General features: G+C 50.8%; 1 protein-coding gene and 1 long non-coding RNA gene across 4 annotated transcripts in view; one reads left to right on the forward strand and one right to left on the reverse strand.

The window, feature by feature from the left end:
* Positions 1-238: 238 nt before the first annotated feature.
* On the reverse strand, positions 239-15363 carry LOC112304163 (uncharacterized). 2 transcript variants are annotated; one of them, XR_008427081.2, is made up of 7 exons: positions 14839-15363; positions 14301-14434; positions 8686-10168; positions 7373-7796; positions 6061-6243; positions 2945-4215; positions 239-544 (listed from the first exon to the last, which is right to left on the reverse strand). It is a non-coding gene; the product is annotated as an uncharacterized lncRNA (long non-coding RNA). The 2 variants fall into 2 exon arrangements; XR_002974703.4 differs by having other exon boundaries at positions 247-544; positions 9858-10168.
* Positions 15364-15690: 327 nt separating this feature from the next.
* The window catches only part of PREX1 (phosphatidylinositol-3,4,5-trisphosphate dependent Rac exchange factor 1), a 169487-nt gene continuing 165121 nt past the window's right edge, over positions 15691-20056 (forward strand). Inside the window, exon 1 of one of the 2 annotated variants that reach the window (XM_024559770.4) lies at positions 15691-16043. In XM_024559770.4, coding sequence (XP_024415538.2) covers positions 15831-16043 — 213 coding nt within the window. In that variant the 5' untranslated portion in view covers positions 15691-15830. The remainder of the gene's footprint in view (positions 16044-20056) is intronic. The other variant, XM_045194688.2, reaches the window with a different exon arrangement.

A 20056-nucleotide genomic window follows, 5' to 3' on the forward strand; every position in this document is an offset into this window, starting at 1 on the left:
CAAACGACGGAGAGTAGGATTCAGTGGGACTGGGACTGGCCTGGAATCTGCATTTTATACACTCCCTTCCCTGGTGATTCCAATGTTCAACCCAGTTTGGGAACAACTGGCCTAAATACATCCCTAACCTTTGACTCCAGAAGCTTCTTTAGGGCTCCTGGGCGTTGTTGCTGTAATGGTCTGTAACTCTCCACCCAGGGGGTGGCAAACTCAAATGCTCACAAGGGCCAGACACGTAGTACTCGTGAGCGAAGTGGGCTGTGTTATAGTCGGTCAGGCTTATATTGACAGTGAAGTTAAAAAAAAAAAAATCAGAACAGGCACAAACCAAGCAGAATGTATTTGGGTTGAAATTGGGCCACAGTTTATGAATTTGTGGAGTTTGTGCCCACCTAGTGACTTTTTTCCAAACAACAATCTGTTTCGGTGAATAATCTCATGCCACCTGCTGAAGACTCAGGTACGCTGCCTCCATTAGGGATCGAGGCTTCGATCCCTATACAGATGAGAAAACAGCCCAGAGAGAAGTGGGTGGCGCTGGGTCCTGCAGAAAAGCGTAATCCATAGTTACTGACAACCAGACAGCGTGCTCAGTGCCGGGGGACTGGAGCCTGTGTGACAAGGCCCAGGTCCTCGAGGAAGGAGGGGCAAATACGTAGTGCCACCTGCAACAACGTGAATCGGTTCCCCGGGCCGAAGTGGTTCCGGGAACAAGAGAAGGTTTCACAGAGGGGCTAAGGGTGAGAAAGACGTTGGTGGTTTTGGTTTTCGTTCATCTCAAGGGCCAGAATGACAACTATTTTAGACTTGCTGGCCGCACAGCCTCTGTCGCAACCGCTCAGCTCTGCCGTCCTAGCGCGACAGACAATGGGTGAACGAGCGCTGTGGCCCTGTGCGGCCAGGACAACTTTATTTATGGACACTGAAATTTGAATTTCATATAATTTCCACGTGTCACGAAATCATCTGCTTTTGATTCCCCCCTCCCCGCCCCAGCCGTTTACAAATGTAAAAACCATTCTTAGCTCACAAGCCGCACGAAAACAGGCGGCTGGCCGGATCTGGCTGGCGGCTGGAGTTTGCGGACCCCTGATTTAGAAGATGAAGAGGAGTTTGCCAGGAGGACGGGAGAAGGGTGTTCCAGGCAGTGAGATTGGCAGGGACAGGGAGGTGGCAAGGAGGAAAAGTTGGAACAGAAAAGTTGGCATCAAAATGCCAGGCTCTTGGCTCCCAGCGCAGGGCTCTTCGCCTGCCCAGGGGACACACACGAGTGAGTGAAGGGGGCTGGGTGGGGACTGCCATGAGCAGAAGAGGGGTGGCCCCTCCTTATCTCACTCCTGCCCAGTGTTGCCAAATTCTTTTGGGGAAGCTGGAAATGTACTCATTGCACAAATGTTTTCTGAGAGCTTAGCAAGTGCAAGACTGTTCCGGGCACTGGAGAGACCGTGGGGTCAAACCAGACTAAAGAAGCTGCTCGGGAAGGAATAGGGGACAGATGTGAACAAAATTAATGGGCTAGGTGGCATGTTGGATGGTGAAAGGCGCTATGGAGAAACACCACGCAGGGCAGGGGGTGGGAATGGCAGGGGTAGCGTGTACTTTCAGATGGGCACCCCGGAAACCTCAGTGAGAAGGGGGCATTTGAGGAGAGATTTGCAGAACGAGCTGTGGGGTACCCTTTCCCCAGGAGAACGGCAGTCCAGGCAGAGGGGGAAGCAAATGCAAAGGCCCCATGGAGAAAGCCTGCCTGGACCGTCCTAGAAACAGGGAGGGGTCTGTGTGGCTGGAGCTGAGGGAGAGCGGGGGCCAGTAGAAGGAGCTGCGGACAGAGAGGTAATGGGGGCAGACCATGCAGGACTTTGTGGGCGGCTGTGAGGTTTCTGGCTTTTGTCTTGAGTAGGTGGGAGCCACAGAGAGTTCTGAGCGGAGGAGGGAGAAGATCATGATGTCTCAGGTCATCACAAGACCCCTCTGGCTGCGTGTGGAGAATGGACAACAAGCCGGTAAGAGTGTGGGCAGGGAGAAGTCATCCGACTCTGGGTATTTACATGTTGAAGGTGGAGCTATAGAATTTGCTGACGTGGAGGATGTGGGGCGTGAGAAATTCAGATCTTACTGTGAAAACTTCCTATGTGTAATCAATGGCAACTGAGTCAATTTTTAAAATATCTCCCTGGGGGCCACCAAAGCCCCGTGTAGGCTGCCAGTTTGCAGCCTTTCTCCCATCCAGGCCTGTCTTTAGGCTTTACCTCTTTATCACTTTACCTTTTTCGTATTTCTGCGAACTTTTCCAGATTAGATTGGGAGCTACCCTCAATTAAGGGTAGGGACTGTCCCTCTGGAGCTGGTTTCTGCCCCAACGTCCCTCCCAAAGGTCACTGGTGACGTCCTAGCTGCCAGGCTGCAGCAGCACCTTCTGGGTCCCGTTCCTGTAAAGCTCCGCCTACCCGAATAGCCGCCCCCTGGGACTTTGGCATCTCCCAGGCCTCTTCTTCCCCCTTTGCAGTAGTTGTCCTAAGTCAGCAGATGGAAAAGCCAACACCGAGGGGCCCGGGAGGTGAAGGCTATGACTGAAGTGAGCTGAATGTGTTCTCTGGACACACCCCCCCTTGGGTTGTTAAAAAGTAACAGTAGCTGACGCACCCTGAATATTTCCCAGGTGTGCATTGTTACTCTAAGAACTTTCTATATGTGTTAAATCTCCTAACAACATTCTGAGGTGTTTACTGTTATTATTCCCATTTTCAGATGGGAAACTGCGGGCCGGGAGGCTGGGTAACTTGCCTGAGGTTACATAGCTTGATGGTGGCAGAGACATGATTTGAACACAAGGCATCTGGCTCCAGGGGTGTGAGCATAGCTCCCCCCACCCCCACTATAACTCTGATGCTACTGTCTCCCGACCATCCCACTTTGCCAAATCATAGAGATTCTCTCCACTTACCATTCTCTCTAGTAGATTATGGGTTGATCTCCTTGCAGTATCTGGTGGTAGAAATCCTGACCCTTTGGCCAGTTTTACTAAAATGTATAGCGTCCAGACCCTCTGACCGGGCCATTTCCTGCTGGGTTACTGTTCTAGAGAAAGACCTTGCCTGGAGGTGAGCACAGGATGTTCCCCACAGCAGCACTCCTAATAATGAAGAACCGGAAGTCTCCTGAGTGCCCATCCACAGAGGAATGAAAAGGACATTTTGCATATTCCTATCAGAATACTATGCAGTAGGTTAAAGAAGGAAACGGATTTGTAAACACTGAAAGATCTATGACGTATAGAGAGGGGAGAAAGCAGTGGTAGGACTACACAGACACTATTCTTGCATTGTCTGGATATTTACGGAGCATCTGGTCTCTGCCTGCCACTGTGCTAGGCACTGGGGATACAGCGGTGAACAAAAACCAATCCCTACCCTGACCGAACTATGCCATCTTACCTGGGGGGAGGCAGGGAATAAATGGGATGTCGGGGTGGCGAGTGCAGTGAAATACATAATTGAACATTGTCTCCCATTTTTGCAAAAATAATACTATGTGTTTTTGATGCATATTTATTTATGGATATAAATGCACAGGAAAAGGTCTGCAAGGAAGCTCCCCCAACTGCCAACAGCATTATTTTGGGGGAGTGGTGGGTGCTGGGTGGTTGTTCAAAGGCACTTTCCTTAGCTTTACTGGAGAATACTTGTATACCCATGTATTACTTGTGCAATGAAAATTATTAATAGTGAGCAGCTGGGACCCTCATACAGTGCTGGGGGAAATATAAAACGGCACAATCACTTTGGAAAACTATCGACGTGTGATTTGGCAATCTTACCCCTGGTGGTGTGAACAGTATCCTGTCTGTGCTTTCCCATCTCCAGCAGGAGTTTCAGCAGGGCTGTGGCTGGAAGCCAAGTCATCAGCTCCCAGTGGCCTGCCTGCCAACCTTAAGGATGGAGGTGACGGCCGTCCCCCCGCCCCCAGCCCCGCAACTTCTGTCCTTCTGCAACTTGCCTTTTGTTCATCTGGCAGGACCACTCCCTTAGCAAGCGGCCCAAACAGCCAGAGGCTGCTACTGCTGTCTGCGACCTCCTTGGTCTTGCCTGGCCACTCCTCACCTTTGCTGGGATCCAAAGATAAAAAGCCACCAAAAGCCTCGCAGCAGCGCCTTGCTCTTGGAGGAGAGCACTTTGTAGACGCTCCCTGAGCCTCAGCAAAACTTCTATTGTGTTGCTGGAGACAGAAAACAATGTGAATGGCCCAGTTGCCCTCCAGCCAAAGATTTCCTTGGCTAACACACTCTTACCTAAACCCACCTTTGGGACTCTCGAGCTCCCTGGGAGGCCGGAGGGGATCAAGATGGTCACTTGACCCTACCTTCTGGCCGGATGGCAGCCTCCATCCTCCCACCCCACCCCCCTGCTCACGCGTCTCTCTCTGCCAGAAGACCAGAGAGGCCAGAGAGGCGAGCAGGCAGGCCCGAGAAGGCCAGCTTGACCTTTAAAGGTGAGGCAGGAGTTTCTACAAAGCCTCTGGGAGTCCCCCAAGTATCTGTTCCCACCCCAGCAGGGGCTGGGCGGTCACTTTCTCGGTTCCTCCTCAGCCAGGGGTGGGTTCAGTGTTGGGTGAAAGTGTGAAAAGCTAGGGACCTACCCATGCCTGGGGCCCGACTTGGGGCTTTCTAAAATATTCACTGCGTGGAGCCTGGACGGAGGAGCACCTTCCCGTAAAAAGCACAGTGCTGGGCTCTGGGGTCTCAGTGAAAAGGAAAGCACTCTGCCCTCCGGGGCTCTACGGGGCAGGACTAGACTCCCCGGGGCAACAGTTCAGGGTGTGTAATGCTGGCTCCCATTCCAACTGGCCTTTGCTCGGGTTATTCAGTGGGATCCCACCTCTAAATTAAAGCCATTTGTAAGTACATTCACTCATTCATTCATTCCTTCATTCACTCCTTCATTCACTTATTTATTCATTCAGTCAGTCCATTGCAGGGGAGGTAATGTGTTAGGTTCTTTGTGGGATCGACCCCAAAATGGGTTGAGAAAAGGAGCTGACGAAAGAGCTAGGAACTCTGACGTAACTATCTATATAGAGATTTAGAGAAGGGAGAGATCTCTTTTTGTCTAGCTCAGGCATTGGCAAATTGTAATCTGCAGGCTGTTGTTTCTGTACATAAATTTGTATTGGAATGCAGCCACACCCATTCATCTACATATTGTCTTTGGCTGCTGCTAGTGCTACAACAGAATTGAATAGTTCAGACACAGACTGTATGACCCTTGACTCTAAAATGTTTACCGTCTAGTCCTTCACAGAAAAAGTTCACCAACCCCTAATCTAGCAGAGATCAGGAATTTGCAGCTGTAAACAACGGAACCCGCTCTGGTAGTTTCCTTAACGGTTGTGGGGGCTCACAGAATGTCCAGGGTGCCCAGGAAGCCGGGTTTAGAGGCCATGACCATGGAACAATGCCTGGACGACTCTGTGGGGTGGCTCCGGCGGTGACCCCTCTGAGCACAGACACTGCATCTGGCAAAGTTGGCTCGGGGGAACTGAATACCAAAACCCGTGCTGTCCCTGTCCCCCAAAGCCAGATGCCTCTGCCATTGCTTTGGTCAGGTAAACAAAACACGTACAAACCCTATGGCCCCACAATTCCATTTCTGGTAGAAATGGAATAAAATAACCTAAAAATAACCTTGCTCACAGATATAAGTGGAAGTACGTGTGAGGCTGTTGGCCGCAGCATTACTTCAAGAAGTTTGGGGGACTGGCGTGCAGCACTAGGGAAGGGATACGTAGAACATGGTTTTATTGGTTAGGGTTAATGTATACTGTTACAATAAAGACCTAATGTTTGTCAAGTCTCACAGCCACTGGGAGTTTTATTTTTTGATCATGTAATAGTCCAAAGTGAGTGTTACTGAGGGGTCGTCTGGCTCCCCTCCAAGTGGGCATTCGGACCCAGCCTGAGGTGGCTCTGCCACCTTCAACCTATGGCTTCCAAGGTTACTCTGGGGTCCTCAGGCCAGCCAACTTAGAAGGGAAAAGAGCATAGAAGGCCTAGGCTCCACCTACCTGCAAGGGACACTGGGAAATGTAGTCCCTGAGTGTGTCCTGGAAGAGGAAGAAACCACTTTCGGGGAACAGCCAGCAGTCTCTGCCACAGCAATGCGTGCACACCCGGGAGAGCTAAGCAAGAGTCAGAAGTCATGCACGTATTCACAAACAGCAACAAGGAGTGATCTCAAGAACATGATGCTGAGTGAAAAAGTAAAATAGCAGTAAATGCACAACTCTGTACCATTATGTAAAAATTTTAAAACAATCATAAAACAACACTTTATCTCTTCATACATATATTTTTACTATGTCTATTTGGATACACACATATCCCAACAACTGCACAGCAGACGGATAGAAAGAACACACTTTAAATATACCCGAGTGGGTGTCTGTGGGGGAGGGGGAAATAGGAGCAGTAGAGATGGGTGATGAAAGCAAAAACAAATGAAAATAAAACAAAATAGAGGCCACACTCAGATGCCATGGATGGTGTGCCATGGCCTGAGGAGTGTGGTTAAGTAACTGTGTGCATCGGAGGGCCAGGTGAATTGAGGAGTGTGGTTAACTGTGTGCATCGGAGGTCCAGGTTAAAAGAAGGAAAGAATAAAAGTAATATATATCCACTGCAGAAAATTTGGGAAATAGAGGTAGAAAGACAAAAACAAATACCTCTAATTCCACTGCCCAGATGTAACCACTCTTGCTACTTTTATAACTTCCTCCCTGCCTTTTGTGTACAGATATGTCACGTATATTGACAATGCTGAGATCACAGTCCCCATGTAGTTTACAGTCCACGCTTTCCCTCTCCATTCATTCAGGCATCATGACCATTTCCCACCCCATTAGATACACTTTGATAGCAGACTTCTAAATGGCTAAATCATTTTCCAAATTGCAGATACGCCTTCATGTATTTAACTCTTTCCCTATTAGTGAGAATGTAGGTCGTTTCAAATCTGGGACTATTATAAGTAGCACTGCAGCAAACATCTTTGTGCATCAAAATTGGTCTGAGTGTGTGATTATGGCAGTAACTTAGTCCTCGAATGAGAACGAGTTGGTCAAGAGATATGAATACAGGTGTGTGTATTTATTTTCCAGGCTTTTGATGCATTTTTAAATTTGGGAAAGCGAAAACGCGTAGAGAGAAGTCCATAGACATAATGTAAATCATAATCTATTATTCTAAAGTGAACCTCTGTGAAATCACTACCTGGGCTAAGAAATAGGCTACGGCCAGCCTCGAAAGCCCCTCTCTGGCTCAAATGAATCCCAAACCCCTGCTCCCTCACCCTGGGAGGAAACCACTGCCTCAACTTACACATAAATGCTGTATTCTTTTCTTTATAGCTTTACCATCCAAGTGTGTACCTCTAAGCACTGTAGTTTAGTATTGTCCGCTTTGGGCACTGTGTAACTAGAACCTACATAACACGCTCCTTTATATCTGGTTTCGCTGGCTCACAGCATAGTTTTAAAATTCATCCATGGTGTTGCTTGGAGCTGTATGTTCTTTCTCCACCACAACTTCTCTTTTGTTTTCTCCGAATGTGGGTAAGTTTTGTTCTCTGCTTCAGTTTCTCATTTCTGAGGACCTAAAGTTGGGCAGTAGGGGAAGCATCTTCTTTCATTTGCACTCTTCAATTTTTTTCCAAGCATTTTGTAAGATCTCGTGATAAGATCATCTGTAAAATCTCGTTGTGTTCTCTCATTTCCTCAGAGAGCTGGCAGAGCAGGATTCTTTTCTTAAATTAAAACAATATATTTTATTTATTTATTTTTAGAGGGGAAGGGAGAGAGGAAGAGAGGGAAAGAAACAGAGACATCGATGTGCCAGAGAATCATTGGTTGGCTGCCTCTTGTACGCTCCCTGACTGGGGACCAAACGGAAACCAGGCATGTGCCCTGACTGGGAATTGAACCAGTTTGTGGGACGCTGGCCAAGGCCAGAGCAGGATTCTCAATGTCCCCATTTAACAAATGAGGAAACTGAGACTTGGGGCCATGAAGGAAATGACGGAACTGGGAACTCGCCCTCTACTCCATTTCACTAGAGGTGACGGGATCAGAGGAAACTCACTGCTGTGTCGTCTTCCTAAGGAAGCCAGGGGGGTGCCGCAGATTGGAGACGGGCTCTCTCTAACATTTATTCTGGTGTCCCCCTGGATGCCCCAGCTCTGAACACTGGTGTGTCCCGAGTCTCTGTCCTTGTCCTCTTCTCCATCCCTGTGCCCTCCCTGGGTGAGCTCACCCAGTCCTGTGGCTTTAGCTCTCTGCCAATGCCCGAATTCCCATCTCCAGGCTGACCCCCCCCTTGAACCCTGGGGTTGTGTGACTACCCACTCAACATCTCCATGTGGCTGTTGAATGTGACATCTAACACAGCCAAAATCAAATTCTCCATCTTCTCCCCCAAACCTGCCCCTCCCACAACCTTTCCCATCCTGGTAAATTCCAACCCCATCCTTTCAGTTGCTCAGGCCAAAAACCTCAGGGTCATGATTAACTCTCTCTCTTTCACCCCCAGCACTTGAACAAATCCTACAGGTTCTATCGTTAGGATGTACCCACAACAGGCCACTTCTCCCTATCTGCCCTGGTGTGGCCCTGGTGTAAGCCATCAGCATCTCTCACCCGAACTATTGCAGTTTCCTCCTCACGGGTCTCACTGCTTCTGACCTCATCCCCTCGGAGTCTCTTCCCATGCAGCAGTCGGAGGGATCCTGTGAGAACCTGTCAGATCATATCTCTCCTCTGTTCAGAACTTTCCATGGCTGCCACTCACCCAGAGAAAAATCCAAAGTCCTTGCAGCCACCTACATGGCTCCCACATCTGGCTTCTCTCTTTCCTCTAACTGCCTTTCCGACTACTGCCCTTTGCCCCTGGCTTTCTCCACTCCTGGCTCTTCCTGCCTCCAAGCCCCCGCACTTGCTGTTTCTTCTGCCTGGAACACAGGCAGGGCCTGCTCCCTCACCTCTTTTAGGTCTCTGCTAAAATGTCACCTCCTGAGCGAGGTCTCCTCCCATGCCCTGGGGATGCCTGGCCCATGGCTCGCTGTCACCTTCCTTGCTTTGGTTTTCCCCACAGCCATTGCCACCACGTGGCTGATGTGTTTGACTTACTGGGGTCTTATGGGCCCTCTCTCCTGCCACTAGAATGTCAGCCCCAGGAGGGCAAGGACTCTTACCTGTTTTGTTCACTGTTCTGTGTGCCTAGCACAGGGCCAGGCACCCGTAATGAGGTTTTCTCCCAACCTGGAGGTATCGATTCATTCATTCATTTAAGTAATAGTTAGGTGTGCCTGGCACTGTTCTTTGAGGAGGCAAGTAAGATTCTCATTGTCCACTGGCAACACCTGTGAGGTGGCTTGGCATGGATTTAGGGCCAGACATACCTGGATGGCAAAGCTCTGGCTAATCGGGTGGGTGTGGAAGTGACGTGTGAAACTTCCATTCATAAAAGGACCAGGCATGCCCTCCCCTTCCCCCTTTCTCTTCCCACTGGTTGAGACATGACCCTAGAACGGCCATCTTGGAGCACTTGGTGAATACCACGTGTTAAGGGTGGTGTAGCCACAAGTTGGAAGGAGCCTGGGCCCCAACAGCTTGCGGGCTCCATCCCTGCCTGGGGTTGTTTATCCTTGGACTATAATGAGAAAGAAATAAGCTCTATTTAAAAGAATTCATCACTACTTGGGTCTTATCACAGTGGCTCTCTCTATCCTAACTAATACAATGACCTCGATCGGGTTTCTTAGCCTCAGTTTTCTCATTGGTAAAAAAGAGGCAATAATAGTCATACCTACCAGGAAGGGCAGTTGTGGGAATTTGATGTCACATCTTAACAGTGCCTGGTACGTAGTGAGCACTCAAAAAATGGTAACAGTTTTTATTAGGATTTTCCCCATTCAACTAAGGCTCCTGGACTGGAGTTTGCCCAGGAAATTTCAAAGGCAGGCTGGGGCATAAAGGGCATTCGGAGAGGGCGTGGCTAATTGTGTTTCTGCTGGCTGAAGAGGAAACCGTCAGCTTTCGGTAAGAGTTACCAGTGGGATTGCCAGGTGTCTGGATTTGGACCGGGCAGCTCTATTTTTGAGCTTTCAGTCCAGGAAAGAAACTGGAAAAAAAAAAAAAAAAGATGTATAAATGTGTGTCCAGTATGTCTGTTGAAACCATCTGGCATTCTGGCTGCAGAATTTCAAGACACACCGCCCAGATCAATCTCTGGGTCTTGACTAAATTGTAGAATTTACCTTTTATGCACTCATCTCTTTCTGAACCATTTTCTTAACTTTACCCTCAATCCAGGCTTCATGTTACAAACCTCAGGTCTTTACCTCAGCATGGTGGAGAGCAGCACCCCTCTGCATTTTAAGAGAGAAGTAGGAAAAGGGCCATGCTCTTTTCAAAGGATAGGGTGACTGTAATCATCCAAACTAGGATGTTATTAATAATTATTCTGGGACAACAGGTACAAATCTGGATTGTCTGATACAAGCTGGGGTATTTGGTCATGCCATTAATAAAGGAATTCATTTAAGTGGGGGGAAATCTAGGGGAAAGAAGGAATATCAGGATGCTTTTGGCTGCAAGTAAAGGAAACTTGAGCCAACTGGCTTAAACTATAAAATTTATCTTCTTATACAAAGTTGTACAATTTTATTATCTTCTTCTACAAGAAGTCCGGAGGCAGGGCAGTTCCACAGATGGTTAATTCAGGAGCCCAGTGACATCAAAGATTCAGGTTCTTTCCATCTGTCATTTTGGCATTTTCAACTGGTTAGCAATCTCCTTCTTCATGGTGTCAAGATGGCTGCCACACCTCCAAAGATCATGGCCTCACCCAGTTACAATAGCTAATACTCAGCTGAAGGTCAGGCAACATTCTAAGCACTTTGGATCTATTAACTATTTTCACCCACACAACAACCCTGTGAGGTCAGAAGTCTTATTGTCCCCATTGTACAGATAGATACATCAAAGCCCAGAGAGATTAATTAGCTTGCACAAAGTCACACACTAAGGAAGTGGTGGGGCTGGGATTTGAACCCAGGAAGCTGGTCTCTACAGCTACAATAATGTCCAAAGGCTGGAAAAGAAGGCATGCATGTCAGTGGCACAGCTGGGATTCAAACCGAGGGTCCTAAGCATTTTCTTCAGGCTATACTTCTAACGGTGTCTGGCAGGAATATGATTTGGCAACACTCTGGAGCCCTGATTAATCTGGTATCTATTTTGCTTGAATCAGACCTTGAACCAGTGTCCTCTGGAGAGATCTGCTTCCAACAGCAAGGCTTCCTTTGGAGAAGTTTTGACTTGAGGATCCGAGGGGTGGCTGAACTAAGACAATAAGGACGCACATTGTAGTTTGGTCTGAAGAAAGGAATCCTGGCCTGCGTGTCTAGCCCTGGGTTCAGTTGTTGCTGTTCTGCCCAGTGTCAAGGGTGGAGATGACTCTTCTTTTCAGAAAGTTGCTCTTGGTTCTCAGAATGGAGCAAAGACTCCCTGGGTAGCTGGCCTGACTTAGGGAAGACCTCATCTGCGTTTGGGAAATGACTGGTAATCCTGGGCAGTCTGATTACTCATTTCTCACTGGGCTCATTCAACTTGGGGTGGACCCAAATCACCCTTTGTTTTTCCTTGCTTTATCTTTTTTTTTTTCTTTTAAGCAGGGCTTGGGAAGGGGGCCTTCAAACCCTGAGCCTGCAGAACCTGAGAGCATCCTGTCATGGAATAAGGAACTGCCTAATGTTTCCAAGCAGCATTACCTTCTTCCCTGCAACTGTGAAACTTATGCAATAGAAACAACGTGGTATTTCGCACTATTTGTGAAGCACATGGCAACAGAAACTCTAAAAATCGTCCCTGTAGAAGAGAATTTCCCTATCTTTATCATCGCCTCTCTTCCCCACTGAACTGAAAGGTTTTGTTTTTTTTTTTTTCATTTCTAAAAACTCTGTTTTTTGGTGACTGTTTCCCACTTATGATCTATTTTAGGCCCTGCCCGGGAGACATAGGAGGATCTAGGGGCTCCCTGCTGGAGATCCTGGAGAGTATGGGTGGAGGTGATGGGGAAGGAGGAGGAGAGATCAAGGCTGAAACGGGGGCAGGAAAGGAGAACCTCCCCCAGCTTGTGTTGCTTAGTCATGTTTGTTCAGTGAGATTCTCTGTGCCAGGAGTAGCTGGGAGATCAGCCAGGCCCTGGAGTCCCCATTGATAACACCAGTGCTGAGTCCCCTGTCTGAGGTATGGGACCTGGAGTGGACAGTGACCTGAGGCAGAGGCTGGAAGGTGCCACCGACCGACTGGAGACACTGACAGGATCTTGCTTATTTGCTCTGTTTACTGACTGACTGTTCACTTGGTTATCATCCCCCTCCCCCTGCTCCGCACTAGAAGTGCCAGGAGGGCAGGAACCTTATCTGTTGTGCTCACAGCTCAGACCCCAGCCTGGTGCATCGTAGCCCTCGGTAAACACTCCTTGAGTGAAGGATGGACGGGACTTGCTGTCTTTAATTCATCATTGTCTGCCCTCCCCACCCCGGAATAATGTCAGCTCTATGAGGGCCTGAATTGTTGGTCTGGTTCCCTTCCACAGTCCCAGATCTCTCACTCAATGCCCAGCGCATAGTAGGTGCTTATGGCAGATACTTCTCCCTCGACAACAGAAGCCCAGGTTGTCCAGGCAGCCATGTCCCAGGAGATGCAGCAGGACTGTTCTAAGTTGACGGTGACAACCCTGCTCTTGGTCAGGGACTATTTAAGGGTGGCCATGTGACCCAGGCTGCCCTGTGAGGTATAGGGGAAATTCTGCCTGCTGGGGCCTTTGGGGAAATTTTTCTCTCTCTGATAAGAGGAGAATGTCTCCCCCACCCTTTTCCTTCTCTTTCCTTTCCTGCTTTAGAGTCATTGCGTTAGCAGGTGACGTCATCGTAGCAGCCATCTTGTAAACCTGAGGCTCCACGACCTTGGGAGAAAAGCCACCATGATCAGGACGGCAGGGTCGAAGGTACCCTGGTCCTTCCCGATGTCACCAAGTCCTGACACAGCCAGAGGAACCAATCTTCTTCGGACCTTTGTTAAATAAACAGTGTCTTTATGTTTTAACCCCTCAGTAGCCCATTTTTCTCCTCCTTGCAGCCAAATGCAGCCGAATGAATTCAGCACTCAATCCATGAGCTGAATAAATAAAAGCCTTCACTTATTGAGTGGTTAGTACCTGCTCTAAGCACTTTCCCTGAATGAACTCAGCAATCTCTGCCACAACCTTATGATGTCACTATAGTTATGACCCTCAGTTCACAGCTTCGGAAAAGGAGGCACAGAGCGCTTAAGTAATTTATTAGAAGTTGGATCATCTTTCACTGGTGATGGGAGAGTGGGGAGAAATATTCCAGAGGTATCTGAGGGAGTGACAGAATACAGAAGTATTGGGGGTGGGCCAAGGGTGGGGTGCACTCACAAATGTGATGTTCAGATGGTCTTTTTGGCAGTGTGGGCCAGTTCTTGGGTGAAATATGGAATGTGTGTGTGTGTGTATGTGTGAGAAACAAGTTTCTCTGAAGGTGAAGCAAATCTTCCACGGTCACAGCTGGGAAAGAGGACTGACATTTATTGAGCACCTACTATGTGCCAGTTATCTGTAAGATACTTTATATCAGTGGTTCTCAACTGGGGGCGATTCTGTCCCTCGGGGACATTTGTAGTATCTGGAGACATTTTTGGTTGTCACAGCTGGGTAGGGAATGCTACTGGCATCTAGTGGGGAGAGTATGCTGCTAAATGTCCTTCAAAGCACAGGGTGCCCCTCCGCAACTAAGAATTACCCCCAAATATCAACAGTCTAGAGGCTGAGAAACCCTGCTTTACATACAGTTTTTCTCTTATAAAGGCTCCCATTTTATAGATGAGGCAACTGAGGCTTAGAGAGGAGAAGTGTCTTGGCCAAGGTCACCCAGCCAGTTAGATTTGGAACTGAGACACTAAAGGCAAGCCTGTTTCGTTCCAAAGCCAGGATGCTTCCCCTATGCACGCCCCTGGCGGTAGATAGGATTAACTAAAAGGTGAGGCAACCTAAGCTCAGAAAATGTAAGGTCACACAGCAGAGCTACTCCAGTGACCTCTACAATTTTCTGAGAACCGTGGCAGTCAGCCAGCCACCTTTTGGACATAACCGACTCCACTACCCAAACCTGGCAGGCTCACCTACCTCACACCCCTCACTCCCTGCCCAGGGGAACTTCACTCACCCAAGGCCCGGATCAAATGTCACCTTGTCCATGATCCCGAAGGAACAGAGCTTGTAGGGCAGAAGCTACCCGACTCGCGTCCAGCGTCTTTAGGCACTTCCAGTATTCACCCAGAGGCCACTGGGAGAACAATCCTGGGTGTTTGGAACAGAAAATAAATGAGCGATAATGTTCCTTCCTAAAGGATGGTTACAGTCTACAGGGGGGTATTATATGAAACAGCTAGTCCACTGCGGAGCTAATACAATCTCTGGCCAGCGAATAGGGATTGGATGGGCAGTTTGGAGAATGGGGCCTGGCCAAGAGGGCTGTTTATATATGCAATGATAATTACGAATAAACATTTATAGAGACCTTTCTAAGTGATAGGCACTGTTCCAAGTATGCCCTATGGATTAACTCATAACCCTGTGAGCTAGGTGCCATTTTTATTCCCATCATATTGAAGAGAACACTGAGGCTCTTGAGACAAGGAAACCAGCCAAGGGTCACCCAGCTAGCAAGTGGGGAAGATGGGGTTTGAATTTGAGCATCATACCTTCCTGTGAGGCAGGCAAAGCCACTGTCACACAGAGCAGCCTGGTCTAGAAGCCAGATTCCCAAGACCTTATCCGTGGAGGTGGGTGGATGGGAGCGGGGCTCAGGCAGGGCAGCTGTCACTTAGAAACTGAGAACAGATGATTTCTTCTGGGAAAGGTGGAAAGGGTAGGCTCAGCTCACGGGGTCAAAGAAATCCACAAAGAAAGAGAAAAAGGAAGAAAGAGTAAGAAAAATAAGGGAAGGAAAAGGGAAAAGGAGTAATAGCGAGAACCTCACGTCTTCCTTCTCAAGGTCGAGTGCTACGCCCGAGGGCACCCAAAGGGCTAAGTGTCCCTGAGGCAACACAGCCCGGCCGCGGGCCGCCCCTCTTTCTTCCCCGGGCCGACTCGCTACCCGCTGCCAGCTTTTCCAGCTGGGTGTTTACTCAGCCCGGCAGCGGCCGCGGCGGCCGGACCTGCGTGCGTGTGCCTGTGAACGCAGGGTGTCGCGTGTGTCGGGAGGGAGTGGCGTAGCCCGCGGCGGGGGTGGGGGCGCCACGCGTTCGGGTACAGAGTTGGTGCGCTCGCCTCCGAGCTCCGCCGGGCCCCTTCCGGAGAGTTCCTCCCGCGGGAGAGCGGCGGGCGGCCCCGCTCTAGTCGCGCCGAGTTTCCGACGTTGCCGGCGAGCGCCGCGGCGCGTCTCTGCGGCTCAGCGCGGCGTGGCACTTGGCAGACGCTCCCTGGGAGGGCGGGCGGCCGGGGCCCGCCGTCTGGGAGCCCCGAAGGCCGCCTCCTCCCGCCCCAGGTCCAGCCTCCGCGCGCTGCCTCCGCCCCCGGCCCGGGCCGCCCGCCCCTAGTCCCGCCTGCCCGCCCTCCCGCCCGCCGCGCCGAGCGCCGGGCCAGCGGCTGAGCCGGCGCGCCCCGTCCGAGATGGGGCGCTGGGACGCTTGAGTCGCCGTTCGGCGCGACCTCCGCGCTGGGGAAGTACTGGGCGCTGTGCGGCCGCGCTAGAATGGAGGTACCCGGCGGCAACGATTCCTGCGGCGATGGGACTGGGGACGGTGCCCACCCGGACCCCCGGGCCCCCGGCGCCACTGCGCCCAGCTCCGGTCCTTGCGCTGCAGCCCGGGAGTCGGAGCGCCAGCTGCGCCTTCGCCTCTGCGTCCTCAACGAGATCTTGGGCACCGAGAGGGACTACGTGGGCACCTTGCGCTTCTTGCAGTCGGTAAGTGTCTCCCGGGAAGCCCGAGGAGTGCGCAGCGCTGGGGCCTCCGCGCGGGGCGGCCCCCACAACCTGTGGCCGCAGATTCCGGGGGTCGCGAGAGTCGCCTCCCGGGCGCCCCGCGGGGCGCGTAGACAACTGAGGAGACCCGGGCTCCTGTAGAGCTGGACTGTCTCCTCCTAGGCTACCAGGCAGTCCATCCCGCCCCGGGGTCTCCGGCACTCCTGTTCCCCCGGGCACGCTGCCCTTTTGTCTTTTTTCTTTTCCCCTCCCCGCCTTGCAAATAGTTTTAAAATTAGTTACATCCGTGAGGCAGGGGCTCTGGGAACCAGGCGCCGGGAGCTTTCGCTCCTTCGTTTTTCACCCCCGGGGCTTTCTTCGCCTTCGGGTGCACTACGGACTCCTCATCCAGGACGCACCCTGGAACTGCTGGAGCCTGGGTCCCTCTGTGCGGAGTAGAGTAGCCCAGAGGACGGACGGAGATCGACAAAACCCCAGAGTAGGGCTGCGGGTCCCCACGCACACGCTTTTGCTGGAGCTTGAGGAGAGTGGGGTTAGAACTCACGGTTTGGCAGTCCCACCCTGCCTCCCCCACCCTCGTCTCCAAGTTGCAAAACCACAGCGACAGACTGTAAAATAACAACTGAACGCTGTGTGGCAGGTACCTATATGTGTCATTAGAAGGTTTAACCTTCACAAGTGGCTCATGAAGTAGGGACCATCCCCCCCCCCCCCCCCCCGCTTTTTTTTTTCAGATGGGAGAGGTTAGCTCCAGAGAGGCTGAGTAACTTGCCCCGGAATCACACAGCTGGTTAATTGGGGATAGTGGGTCTGGGAGCAGGGCAGGCCTGGCCGGTACTGTGAACCCCTATCCTATGCTACATTTCTTCCTTCTCCTTTTTTCTGCGAGAGGGAGGAAGGGGCCGCTTCCCTACTCTCCTAGGAAGTGAGAAAAGTGGCTGTGGGGTGGAGGGGGTGGGACTGGGCCCAGCTTCTCCGCGAGTTAGACTCCAGGGCTTTAATCTCCGTGCCTCCCGCTGGGACCTCATTTACTCCCTTCTCTGCTCTAGGAAGTCTTTTAATCCTGCTTCAGGAAGGGCTGGCGGGGGCGGTGGTGTTTCCTTTAGAGACCTCCGAGCCAGGATCTGCAGCTTCCAGTCTCTGGGGGCAAGAGGGAGACTCTGGCACCCTGCAGGGTCCCCAGTAGCTTGGGGCTGTAGCTGAGACTGTGTGAGGTCCGAGTTCCAACTCAGGGAGGAGAGAGCCCTTCTCTCTGTGAAAAGAGGTTGTGTGTGTGTGTGTGTGTGTGTGCGCGCGTGGCGGGGGGGGCGGGAGGTGGGAGTTGTACAGAGGCATTGAAAACCGTTTGGCTAAAGGACCCTTCTAGAAAGTCCTGTGAGAATAAGGCAGGGTTCGCCCCCCGCGCGGCCCCCCCCCCAATCTCTCCCTCTCTCACAGTTAAATAAAAGAATCTGCTCAGTTTGAAGCTGGCAGTTTCTGAATTAAAGATGTAGACAGCCCTGGCACCGCTGAGCAATGTCAAATTCTAGGGAACTCCTCACTTCTCCTTCTGAGCCGCTCCTACTCCCCACTCTGGAAGGAAGAGAGGAAAGCAATTTTTCCTATTAATGGGAAAGAAAGCCCTTGCCCTAGATGGTGTGGTGTGTTTCAGAGCAGATAGAGATTGTGTGTGGGTTAACTGTGGTTTCACATTGTCCACACGTAGAGTCTGAGGAAGCTGGAATAATGGAAATTGATTGGAATCAACCATTCTTCTTATTAAAGAAACAGGGGAAAAAATGGTTTCTCAACTTCCACATGATCTCCTGGGCACTTTTAATTTGCTGAGCTCATCATGGTCTCTTCTGAGATGAGCTGGTCCAACTTTGACATCTTGGACAGGTCGTGCCACCTGTCCTGGCCTCAGTTTCCCCACCTGAAAGAGAGGGGAGGTAATCCAGGCTTCCTTTCTGCCTTGTCCTTTTGGGTGTCCCTAAGCCGGTGCCAGAAACGGACTGATTGTGTAACCTGACCAGCCATACCTTGTTTGTGAGCTGCAGGAGGCCTGTCTCGTTTTGCTCCTTCAGAAACGGCCCCCAAACAACCTAAGGCCTTTTCATTTGGAAAACCCAGGGCTCAGAGCTTCAGGAACTGCTAATTAGCAAGGCTTTCCACGCAGCAGCGAGGCTGGCAGCCCGCAGGTTGTGATTCTCGTCTCTCTTCCCACTCTCTCCTTCCAGCTTTTGTACTTGCTAAGGGATTTTTTCCCCCAGCCTCCTGGCTCGGGAGGACGGAAGAATGCTCAGTAATCCCTCCCTGCTTTTAATTCCATGTGGTGGAGACAAACCTCGAAGGGCTTTCCTGGCCTCCGTGTGTCCTTGGTTTGAAGGTTCCGTTGCCAGTAGAAGTGAAGCCTTTGTGTAGCCCGAGCATGCTGGGAGCTGCAGAAAAGCCAGGTCCAGGTTCCTGCCCGCAAGGAGAGGACAGTCTTGAGGAGGTGGGCAAAATGGGGGTTTACAAAAATCCAAGTACAAGGCTGGGCTCTGGGGCTAGACCACTTGGGGTCAAGTCCTGGGGCTCTGTGACCTTAGGCAAGTGGCTTACCCATTCTCAGTCTCACTTTCCTCATCTGTAAAGTGGGGGTTGATAACCGATCTTATCGCAGGGGGTTTTTGAGACGATGAGTTATATAAATATATATAAAGCACTTGGAACTGTGCCTGGCAGACAGTAAGGTATAGGAGTATTAGTTATTATCATTACTATAAAAATTAAACAAATAAGGCAGGGGATTAGAGTTATAGGATTCCAGCATCCAGAGAACAGGGTGTATCTGGGAGGGCTGCCTGGAGAAAGCAAGTTCTGAGTCAGCCCCAAAAGGAGGACAGGGGCTCTGAGTGAATTTCGTTTTGACTGTGTGAAGTGGCCACAGGAACCGGTGGTTTTGTTGGGTTCCGGGCCTGGCACTCTGTGTTTTGTCCAGAATCTCTCTGTGTTTTCCCACTTCCTTCAGGAGATGGATTGCACCCCGTTTCCCATCTCCAAGGGGGCGCTGGCAACTTCGGTGCCATGTTTTGCGTGTGTTTATTTGAGACAGGGAAAGGCGAGGACAGGCCCCTAGTACAGGTGCTGGATCTCTCTCCGGGGACGCCACAGAGGTTGTGAAAGAAATTGCCCCGACGTCTGACTCTGAGCATGGGGTCTGCACATTTAGAAGCCCCAGCTGTGCCGAGTGCTCCCTGGGTGCTCTTGGGCGTGTTGGTAATGATAATGACAATGATAGTCGTTACAGCGTAGGAGCTGACACGGGTTCATCGCTGGCTGCTCTAAGCACTTTGTGTGTATCAACTCATTTGATCTTCCTCATCCCTAGGAAGGGGGTGCTGTTGTGATCCCCACAGACAGATGAGGGAACTGAGGCCAATGTAGTTTACATGAGCTTTGCTGGGTCATGGAGGCAGCATTTTGCCAATGTTTGATCCCAGGCTGCCACCCCCAGAACTCATGTCCCTAGCCACTTCGTAGCCACGTGATTTATTAAGGTGGCAAGATTGGAATTCAAGCCTGGGTCACTGTGACCCTGACCTCCTGCCTGTGCTTCCTCCAGTTACTTCCCCTCTGTGATTACTTTTCTCTCTTCTGCAGGGTGGCCAGAACTGTAGAGGAATGGAAATGCCAGGCTTCTGCGTTCCTTCTCTGTGCTCCATGTCCGTGCTTGGCGTGAGGGTTGTGTGGGGCTCTGGAGCCTGGCTGCTGGTGTTCAAATCCTGGCTTTACCTCACACCGACTGGGCAGGTTGCCAGCCTGTGCCGTGCCTCAGTTTCCCCATCTGTACAATGGGTGTAGCACCTGCGTCATAGGGGTGTTGTAAAGTTTGAGTGAATCTGAGGTTAAAACTCCAGGCATATAGTAGGTATTCAGAATTCTGTGGTGGCTTTTTTTGGGATTTGCAGCAATGGGGAGGGGGTGGCGGAGGAGGTGGTTGGTTTGGGACTCAAAGTCTTGCCCCTTCAAGG

Source organism: Desmodus rotundus, chromosome 6 (assembly GCF_022682495.2).
Source record: "Desmodus rotundus isolate HL8 chromosome 6, HLdesRot8A.1, whole genome shotgun sequence".
In the NCBI taxonomy this organism is placed as follows: Eukaryota; Metazoa; Chordata; class Mammalia; order Chiroptera; family Phyllostomidae; genus Desmodus; species Desmodus rotundus.